General features: G+C 50.6%; 1 protein-coding gene and 1 long non-coding RNA gene across 10 annotated transcripts; one reads left to right on the forward strand and one right to left on the reverse strand.

Annotated features, from left to right (window-relative positions):
• Positions 1-420: 420 nt before the first annotated feature.
• rffl (ring finger and FYVE-like domain containing E3 ubiquitin protein ligase) lies at positions 421-7,950 on the reverse strand. 9 transcript variants are annotated; one of them, XM_078929867.1, is made up of 10 exons: positions 7,369-7,493; positions 7,205-7,270; positions 6,774-6,860; positions 5,373-5,535; positions 4,436-4,633; positions 3,046-3,285; positions 2,769-2,973; positions 1,978-2,001; positions 1,725-1,906; positions 1,230-1,341 (listed from the first exon to the last, which is right to left on the reverse strand). In XM_078929867.1, the coding sequence occupies exons 4-9, from the start codon at positions 5,532-5,534 to the stop codon at positions 1,731-1,733; spliced, it is 1,005 nt and encodes a 334-aa protein (XP_078785993.1). In that variant the 5' UTR covers position 5,535; positions 6,774-6,860; positions 7,205-7,270; positions 7,369-7,493; the 3' UTR covers positions 1,230-1,341; positions 1,725-1,730. The 9 variants fall into 9 exon arrangements, with proteins under 9 accessions (XP_020557481.1, XP_011471546.1, XP_020557480.1 ...); XM_020701819.3 differs by lacking the exon at positions 6,774-6,860; XM_020701822.3 differs by lacking the exons at positions 6,774-6,860; positions 7,205-7,270; positions 7,369-7,493 and adding an exon at positions 7,616-7,766 and having other exon boundaries at positions 421-1,455.
• On the forward strand, positions 6,191-6,622 carry LOC144981651 (uncharacterized). Its single transcript, XR_013647224.1, has 2 exons — positions 6,191-6,316; positions 6,505-6,622. It is a non-coding gene; the product is annotated as an uncharacterized LOC144981651 (long non-coding RNA).
• Positions 7,951-10,668: the final 2,718 nt, after the last annotated feature.

Here is a 10,668-nt window from a genome sequence, read left to right on the forward strand (position 1 = left end):
CTTGAACCACAGAAAAAGTGTCCTGAAAAGAATGAGGATTATCAAGAAAATGTTGAGGGTTTCAGGTAAAGAACGGTTCTCCTGACCAACAGAACGAGCAACAGCTGCTTATTTCTCTATAGACTTCACTTCCTGTTTGGAACGCCAGGGGGAGGAGTCACTCAGTCCAGTTCTCAGATACAGTCAATGGGCCTGCTAGGATTCTGACCTTCAAATGAGCAGGACTTCAGAACAGAACCTTTGAAGAGCAGAACCCAAACGGTTTATAACTTTAAACGTGAAAAGCGGCACAAGAACGTCTAACAAGGAACCGCTGCTAGAGCTCATCGTGGAATTTCAGTGTTATTTCACGAGAAAAGGTTCTGCAGACACATCCGTGGGCCCGGTCCGCTGAGTCCGGATGAGGAGACAGAGCCAGGATGAAGAGGACGCGCATCCCAGAGTTATTTATTGCAAACCTTTTCAGAAATCTAACAGAAATCAAACAGTTTAGAAAAGTCTCACAGTGATGAGGAGGCAGCTCTGGACCTTCACAACACAGAACCGGTCCCTTTACAGTCCTGTGGAGCACGAGTCTACAAAAATACAAGCGTTGATTGATCGGTCCGACCCGGACCACAAACAGAATGTCAGCACCTGTGCACGTTTGTGCACGGAATCAAAGTGCAGCGAGTCACCGCAGCAGAGAAACAGTCCGACACCCAGAAGATGCAGACGCCACCTCCAGTCTCTATAGTGCAAACAGGAGCCGGGCTTCACGCCACAGCAGCAGCCGAAGGTCACGCCTCCTCATCTTCAGTCTGAGGAGCGCCTGAGGTCCCAGCAGAGGAGCTGGAGCAGCTCGGTCCAGTCAGGAGGAACACTTCATGATTCTTGAGGCGGAAACTTTAAAGTAAGAACGTTCTCAGGAAGGAGACAAAACACATGGAACAACCAGAGGAACCTCACACGGAGGAGTCTGTGTGTGGGGAGAACACGAGGAGAACCTCCCAGGGAAGGAGGAGCAGGAGGACGGAGGCGCCACGGTCCAGCAGCAGGTCCTCACACCTGAACCAGAGGAGCAGCGCCGCCAGCCCCGGAGCAGCAGGCGTCTGCTGCAGGCGTCTGCTGCAGGCGTCTGCTGCAGGCGTCTGCTGCAGGCGTCTGCTGCTGGCGTATCCAGCAGGCGTCTCCTGCTGGCGTCTGCTGCAGGCCTCTCCTGCAGGCGTCTGCTGCAGGCGTCTCCTGCAGGCGTCTGCTGCAGGCGTCTGCTGCTGGCGTATCCAGCAGGCGTCTCCTGCTGGCGTCTGCTGCAGGCCTCTCCTGCAGGCGTCTCCTGCAGGCGTCTGCTGCAGGCGTCTCCTGCAGGCGTCTGCTGCAGGCGTCTGCTGCTGGCGTCTGCTGCTGGCGTCTGCTGCAGGCGTCTGCTGCTGGCGTCTGCTGCAGGCGTCTCCAGCAGGCGTCTCCTGCAGGCGTCTCCAGCAGGCGTCTCCAGCAGGCGTCTCCAGCAGGCCTCTCCTGCTGGCGTCTGCTGCAGGCGTCTCCAGCAGGCGTCTGCTGCAGGCGTCTCCAGCAGGCGTCTCCTGCAGGCCTCTCCTGCTGGTGTCTGCTGCAGGCGTCTCCAGCAGGCGTCTCCAGCAGGCCTCTCCTGCTGGCGTCTGCTGCAGGCGTCTCCTGCCCCACGGAGGAGGAGAAGGGAGGTGAGCACTCCTTCCGACAGCACCTCAGAGCGTCCGCTTTCTTACCTGGTCTCAGGACCGGAAGACGTGGACGGCTCGGACGACGAACTGGCGGCAGATGGGACACTCGCTCATCCGTTTGCCGCACTTGGCGCAGGTGATCATGTGACCGCACTCCAGCAGCACGCAGTCTATGGGGGAGTCCATGCAGATCCTGCACAGCCCGTCCTCCAGAGCGGTGATGGCGTCTGTGAGGGCGAACCGCACCGTCATCATCCAATCATCATCACCTGCACCCACAACGCCAGGAGAAACTCACCTGCAGTGCCGACCGAGGTCGCCTCTGAAACACAAACAGAAGTCAGTCAGAACCAGAACCAGAACTCCAGTCAGACGAGTGCCAAACCCCCAGAGGGCCTCACGTGGCTCCGCCCACATGCCATCTTCATCATTAATGCACTTCCGACTGCTCTTAAGCTCCGGGTCGAGACCAAAGCAGAAGAACATCAGCGACGACCCGGTTCAGTCCAACCATCCAGAGAGCAACAGCCAGAACCCGCCGCATTGGATGGAGGGTTCTGGTGGACAGGGACTTAGACTGAACCCTAAACCTGGATCCAGCATGTCTGTGTCCCACTATCAGCTCCTCGTCCTTCAGTTCTGGTTCACAAGCTCCGCCCCCAAACCCACGTCCTGTTTGGATTTTCTCTCTGACCCAGAACAGCTTCCAGCGTTCAGCTCAGAGGCCGGTTCTGATCACGACCAGCATATCGCTGAGCCAGGTGAGCGAAGCCTCCCACCTGCATGACCCAGAACCAGAGGGGGGAGTGGCCTGACACGGCGGGCCGAGGGACCGCGGCGTGCGGGGTGTGGCCTCAGCAGTTCTATCTACGTCCATTTTTTCCAGCTCAGATCTCCAAACCGTTTTGGCTTCTGAGACGGACCGGCCCGCCAAAGCTCCCAGAACACCAGAACTCCACCTCATGGGCTGGGGATCGGGTCCACAACAGTTCTGCTAATGTTCCTCATTGCAGAACCTTAACTAGACAGAACCCGGTTCCGTGACTCAACAGGATTTCTAGAGGGGTTCTGCCGCAGCAGTGCACTCACCCAGCAGGTTCTGCTGGTCCTGGTACAGCCGGGTCACCCTCTCCATCAGCTCCCACTTCTCACAGCAGCCTTTGTAGTCCACAAAGTTCCTGGCCAGGATCTCCTTCAGCTGCCGCACGCTCAGCGCCTCGATGTCTTCCGGGCCGCTCAGGTCCGACAGGGAGGCCCGGCGACCCCACACGGGCGCCTCATCGCCATCCCAGACCTGAATCGGGGGGGAGGCAGAGACGGACTGAGTGGCTGCAGGACGCGCTCCCGCAGAGCTGCGCGGGCTTACCTGGTCGTCCTCCTGTGGGTCGGGCTCGGGCGGCGCCGTCTCTACGAGAGGAGGCGGGACTTCGGACTCAGCAGACTGCCCTTCTGGGGGGGAGGGTGGCGCGGCTGCAAAGGCAGCGGAGGTGTGGGGTATCAAAGGGGGGTCAAAGGTCATCGAGGGGGCTTCTGTGATGGGGGTCTCTGGGGTGGAGCTGCTGGAAGGCGAGGACTGCTGACCCAGAACCAGATCCACCAGCTCCTCCTGAGGGAGGAGATCAGTCCTGAACATCACATCTAAAACCCGCAGGAGACCTCGGCAGAACCAGGTTCTCCAGACGGAACCAGAAAACCCGTTTGGACCGCAGAACTCATCCAGACACGTGTCTGAATTCCTTCCCTACTCACTCTAGAGCGCGTCTGTCATTTCTAGTGCTGTAGAATCTACAATTCCAACATCCAGAGCCAGTGAGCATCCGTGCTCTCTAGTAGAGAATATAGACCACAATGCATTGCATCGGAACACTTTCTGCCAAAAAATGTATTTTTTTTAATAAACAGCGTTTTATCATCAGAAGACAGTGGATCATAAATAATCGTCCCTGCATTTCCAGAAGAAACTGCAGGTTGATGCTTTATTTCTGAATGAAAGTTAAATAAATAGATAAAGAAACGATCAAAGTTGACCTTAAATAAAGTGAAAACAGCACAATAACAAAAAGACATGTTTGTGAAAAATGCCAGAGCAGGGTATCGAACCAGCGGCTTTCTGCACCAAGGATTCCCCAATTTATTTCAATGCAGGCGGAGGATATCAGTTCCGCCGAGCGGCTATATACATTAACATGTCAGCTCGGTAATATACGAGACGATCTTCTAAACGTGCTTTTAATATCGTTACGATTATTATGAAGCGCCTGTCCGCTCATCGTTTTAATTTTACTCCGTGCGGTCAGCGCTTTTTCTGTTGAGAATTAGCAGTATGCTAACGCGGGCTAACAGCATTAGCTTTGGATGATCCTGGCTGCACGTAAACATGTGGGAATAACATCAGCCTTTATTTAGTCGGGACACGACTGGAAACACAAATCCACGTGATTGAACGATTTCTAAGGACTGAGCCACATTTCTGCTTTGAAGCTCAAACCGCCCCAAACCGCTGTGTACTGGCGGTCCAGGCTCTGCTCCGAGACCCCCCCCCCGGACAATACCATCGTCCATCCCGATGGTTGACAGCAAACATCGTCAACGGCCAATTTAGGGACATCGCCCAACCCTAGTCTGAACTGCTTTTAAAATCCAGGCCACTACATCGTCTTTAGTAGTTAGGGTGGGAATGTGTGTCCGTGTTTCCCGGTAAAGCCCCCCCAGGATGACGCTCGCATCCGATTGGCTGACTGTCAAAAAGAACCCACCTTTTCTCTGCACAGGTGCGTGGGGACCTCGTGAAGGTGCAGGTAATGCCGGAGCTCCTTCACCTTGAGCTTCATAAGCTCCGCCCGCTCCAGCAGCTTCCCGTAGAAATGCTGGCAGGTGTGACAGAGGCGGGGCCGGGGCCCCATCTGGGCGGAGCAGCGGTTGCAGTAGTTCTTCTTGCAGTCGACACAGGTGTGCTGCAGACAGGTGAGAGGAGGTTCTGTCAGAGTCCAGCAGAGCGCTGATCTGTTTTCAGGCGCCGTCTGTTCACGACCCTCACGCCGATTTGAGCTCAAATCTGAAAACCCGCCCCCTTTAGGACCTAGATTCTGCAGAGCGGCAGGACTTCATCAGAAATTCACCTCTGAGTTGTAGACACGCCGGACCGCTAGCTTACAGCCCCTCACACCCCCAACATAACATTAGCATTAGCGGAGTTATAAACCCGTCCGGTTCTGATCCGGATTCCAGCTCAGACTGGGAAAACAAAGACGGTTGTGGATCTGTTTGACAGTGGAGGATCAGGAAGGGGCGGAGCGGGGAGACCTTGGCCCCGCCCATTTCCGCTGCTGCGTCACAAACCTGAGCTCTGTCAAACGGGCGGGTTTTCATCTGGTTCTGATCCGATAAATACTCAGAAAATAAGTTTTGACCCTAAATATCTTCTAAGTCTCCATTAAAACAGTTTTGTTTTTGTTTTTTTGTTTTTTTTTTTGGGGGGGGGGGGGGGGTCTTTCAATGTTCATGAGGGAAACTCCAGCAGGCGTGAGGGGGCGGTTCCTCTGCGTCCTGCAGGAGGATGCAGAGGAACCGCCCCCAGGAGTGGAGGACATGGAGGACAAGCCCCCTAGCGGCTACGTGGTGAACTGACCCGGCTCCAGTTTGGCTGTTAGAGCAGCTTCAGCCTGGAAGTGGAGCCGTGGGTGCCGTCCTTACCTTCTTGGTGTGCGTGTCAAAGCGGCCCTTGCAGGCCTCGCAGCTGTGCTCCGGCGAGGGCGGCTGGCTGCTGTTGAAGGCGGAGTTAGTGTAGGCCTGGTCTTCTGTGGCGCCGCCATCCGCCGCGTCCACGCACATCCAGTTACAGCAGGACGCAAACATGCTGCAACAACATCCCACAAGCCTCTCAGACAGTCATCATTCTGACCCACAAGAAAGTCCCGGTCCTGGTTCTTGGACTCAACCAGCTAAACCGCCTGCTTTAGAGTTTTGGGTCCTGATGAAATCCTGAGATCGGTTTAAACGCTCCAGACGCGGATTATTCAAGTTTAGTGACGACCGTTTCTGTCCGGATCAGAACTTGCCAAGAGGTTCTGCAGTTCATGGATGCTGAACCGACTGACCGTCATGGGACCAGTCCGCGTCCAACCAGAAGACTGCTAAGGACTGTGCATTACACCCCCCTCCCGCGGTGGAGTGGTACGTCCCACCACCAGAACCACCTCCAGGTTCCTCACGGTAAGACCCCGAATGCATCGACAGACCCTAGAAGGTCAATCAGGACCTTTCTGAACCTCATGAAGAACTTCACCAGAACCCACAGATCCGGTTCCTTCTTCCGTTGGGTCAGAAAAGAGCTTTTTGGATGCTTCTCGTCTGAATTTTGTTTTTATGAAGTTACAGCTTCATGAACTTGAAACTAAAGGTGACGCAGATCCGACCCCATTGTACAAAAGACTCAGATAATTATGGTTAAAATACGTTCCTGTCCCTTTAAGTTCTGTTTAGAGTTAGACGCATGCTCATTAAAAGAGTGATGACGTCATCGTGTTGCTGCACGGCACCTGCCTGTCTGCTTTCCTCCGTGCGTGTGAGAGTGCCGCTGCGTGGCAGGTTGAAATGAAGAAGTTTTTCTTGGAAGTTTAGTGTGCGTTGATGACAAAGTAAGTTCATGTTAATATATGTTACTTGGAGTAACTTGGTTCAAATATTCAGCATGTTTACGTAGTGCACAGCTAAATACGCGTTAATTAGTCAATAATGAGCATAAAGCGCACGTGGGCGCTCCTGACTTCTTTGTTCTTTTCATTTGATTTAAACTGCATATTGAGTTTATATTTGTGTTTACTAGAGACCACACACCTACCTGTGTTCATCCACCTATGGAAATGTACCTGCCTCTGTATGTCAAACCAAAGGATGTAAAGCCTGAAGTGTGGATTACAGTTATTGAAGCCAACCTCCTGCCTGCTGTCATTTGTTCCACGCACCAACTAACAGAAACAGCCTCATCCAGGCCTTGAAGTAGTGTTCTGGCCGGCACTCCGGTTCGAGAGTGGTGTCACCCACGAACAGTTTTTGAACCCAGATCCTCCTTTACACCCATAGACCCGAGTTCACCTCAAATCAGCCTGTTGATGATCCAAACCGGGTTCTGGGATCCAGACCCGAGATGGCTCCGCCCACCCACGTCCTGAGGACCTCCTCCTGAAGGAGACCACGTTCTGATGCTTTCACTTCAAATCCACAAGTTTCCAAAAACAGAAGCTGGACTTTTTGCCCACAATTCAAAGTTCAGCACTTTCTGTTTGATGCACCAGAACCAGAACCTCCTGACAACATCTGTTTCTCTTTCAGGTTCGGGACTTGGGTTTTCTGGGGCTTAAACCAGAACAGTCTGTGAGACTGGATCGGTTCTGATGATGTAAACATTAACATCCGGGTTCCTCAAAGAAAGTATTTCACTAGAACCCTTTAGATCTTTCTTTCCCCTCCCAAATTGATCATCTGACCCAGAACCTCAACGCTACACCCAGTGACCTGTTACTCACCGGACTTTCCGGAACCTTCGGGAAAAGTTCGGCTGAATTCGGCCTCCCGTTTCCCGCGGCAGAACTCTTCAGGGACAACAACAAAGTTCACTTTTCGCGTCAAACAAGTTCAAAGAGAGCGGACAAAAACTCCCGCGCGTTTGTATAAAGGTTCCGGAACCGACCCCGTTCTGTTAGCGGGGCTCCGTTACTGGGACCCAGGAAACCGTGACCCGTCCGTCGATGGTCGGAGTTCGGACAGACGAGTCTGGAAAGTACCGCAGATGCTAAGAGCTACCGGCTAAGCTAACAGCGGTTGGTCCCGAAGTTCCAAAACCCCACAAGAACAGACTAACTATGTCCCAACAGAACCGGAAGTGACGCCAGGCCAATTCCCCCCGACCCGGACCAGCGCGACACGAACCGACTTACCTGCCGGTGACAGACCGGTCCCGCTGATAAACGGCTAGCCGGGGATCGAACAGCTCCGAGCTGCGGGTTCACGAGTCCTCGCGCGGTTGGTGAACGAGCAAGGGAGTAAAACCAGGAAGAGCTCTGACGCGCGCGCGCCTCAACATAGCGCGTGAACATGAAAGTGGGGAAAACAAACTTTACCGGTACACGCGCTGACGTCACTGACAGGTGTTGATCGAGCAGTCACCAACTACATTTTTCTGGGGTGGGGGGAGGGCAGGTGAGGGTCAGGGGCTGAAGGTAAGACCCCCCCCACACACACACACACTTCCCGGTCCAGTCGTCGGTCATCTGGGGGGTATTCCAGGAAGCAGGTTATGCTAGCTCCCACGATAAGTTTGAGGCTAAGGAAGTGGATAACCTCAGCTTTCGGTTCCAGAAACAGACGTATGTTTCAGGGTAGGTCAAGTTACCATGGCAACTCATGCTCTGAACATAACCTGGTCTGGAGCAGGTTTAGTTGAAGGTTAGTTTGTTTTCAGAGAGGTGAAGCAGCATGGCGTGTCCATTTGAAGATGATTTAGTGGATGAAGAAGCTCAGATAATACTTTTTCCACCATGAGAGGGTGATAAGACCACATATGGATGTTGGAAAGAAACTTTTTTACTTTGATCTAACTTAATTATTTGCTTCAGTTAAGATAAATCATTTTTTTGTTAGGTCACCTTAAAAATAACACATAGTTTTCAGACAGTTATTTTCCTTTCATTCAAATTAATTCAATTAAGTAGGTGTAACTTTGGTGCTGCTGTTAGATCGGCACCGCAAGGGATTCTGGGATATCATTCCCTTTACCTGTCTGGACGGATTTGGGTTTAAGTGTGGTTTGTTTTTACAAAATGTGTTTAGTTGTATAGCTGTTTTACCGTGTTTCACCGTGTTTGGCCGAGCTATTTTGTCCTACTATGCTTAAGTCTCTGCACCATGAGTGAGAGTAAAGGAGAGGATGATGAGTTTATATAGCACCTCTACCACCCAAACCTGTTATGACATTGATGGAATATTCTGTGATGAATTTTTGCACTCTGTGCATTTTTTTCCGTTCTTTTTATTGTTATAAAAATGAGCATATCTGCCGGCTCAAACTTAGACATATGAAAGTTCAAGAAATATAAGTAATTAAGATGGAAAAAAGATTAATGAAGTAATGTGACATTTAGTTAGATAAATACGTAAATTTGAGTTGTATAAACAATTATTGAGTTTGAATAAATTTAACTAAATTATCTTTCAGCCGTGTTACTTTTTTGATGGACTTATAATTTCTATCCGCCGTTGTGGGTACCGGATGTTCTCGGGTTGCCGGATGTTCGGTACCCACACCGTCTCAAGTGTCGCGTTTTCTTTTTTTTTTTGCTCCACGCGTTTCCATGGTGACTCCAGAAATCGGCGATCTATTGAGAATCTCTTTATGTACCGTGCGTTAACCCAGGGTTACCAAGTCGAGCGTAATTACACTGACTCATCCGGTCTGTTGGAACGGACATACCCAGAGTAAGCAAGTTCAGGCGGATTTCAGCCAGAGTTCAGGCTTAAAGTCAGGCTAGTTTAAACATGCTTCCTGGAATACCCCCCTGTTGCCAGGCAGGAAGTGACCTCATACCACAAAAAAAACGTGACAGGGAAAAGTTTGGAGCGCGCGCCCGGGGAGTGGGGGTAGTTCCTACTGCCCACCTCCACCCCCAAAATTAAAAGAAAGAAACTTACCTGTCAGAGTCTGGATGTGGTACCCAGACACGCACATGTACACAAACACACACACGTTCACACACACACACACACACATGTACACAGACACATATGTACACAAACACATGTTCAAAAACACACGTACACAAACACACACGTACAGATAAACACACATGTACACATTTGTACACAAAGACACACGTACACAAACACACATATGTGCACAAACACATGCACAGAAACACACACACGTTCAAAAACACATGTACACAAACACACACATATGTACACAAACACACACGTACAGATAAACACACATGTACACATGTGTACACAAAGACACACGTACACAAACACATGTACACAAACACATGCACATGTACAGAAACACACACACGTTCAAAAACACATGTACACAAACACACACAAGTACACAAACACACACATATGTACACAAACACACACGTAAAGATAAAAAAACATGTACACACGTGTACACAAAGACACACGTCCACACACACGTACACAAACACATACATATGTACAGATAAACACACATGTACACAAAGACACACGTTCAAAAACATGTACACAAACACACACATGTACACAAACACACACACGTACAGATAAACACACATGTACAAACGCACGTACACAAACACACGTACACAAACACATACATATGTACAGATAAACACACATGTACACAAAGACACACGTTCAAAAACATGTACACAAACACACACACGTACAGATAAACACACATGTACAAACGCACGTACACAAACACACGTACACAAACACGTTCAAAAACACACATGCAAACACACATACACACACACGTACAGATAAACACACACATGTACACGCACGTACACAAACACACACACACATGTACACAAAGACTCACACATGTACACAAACACATTTACAAATAAACACACACATGAACAGACAAACACATATGTACACAAACATACACACACGTAATCTTGGTTTCTGGAATACCCTCCAACTCTTTGTCTTGACCTTCTGACCTTTCAGACCAGGGGGGTATTCCAGAAGGCCCGTTTAAACTCCCCTGACTTTAAGCCTGAACTCTGGCTGAAATCCGCCTGAACTTGCTTACTCTGGGTATGTCGGTTCCTAAAGACCGGATATGAGTTAGTGTAATTACGCTCCACTTGGTAACCCTGGGTTAATGCACGTGCACAGCAGGTACATAAAGACATTCTCAATGGATCACCGATTTCCAGAGTCACCATGGAAACGGGTGAATAAAAAAGAGAGCGCTATACTTCAGTGAGGCGGAGTCTGA

This window comes from Oryzias latipes, chromosome 13, assembly GCF_053564925.1.
Source record: "Oryzias latipes strain Hd-rR chromosome 13, Olatipes_Hd-rR_3.1".
Taxonomy (NCBI): Eukaryota; Metazoa; Chordata; class Actinopteri; order Beloniformes; family Adrianichthyidae; genus Oryzias; species Oryzias latipes.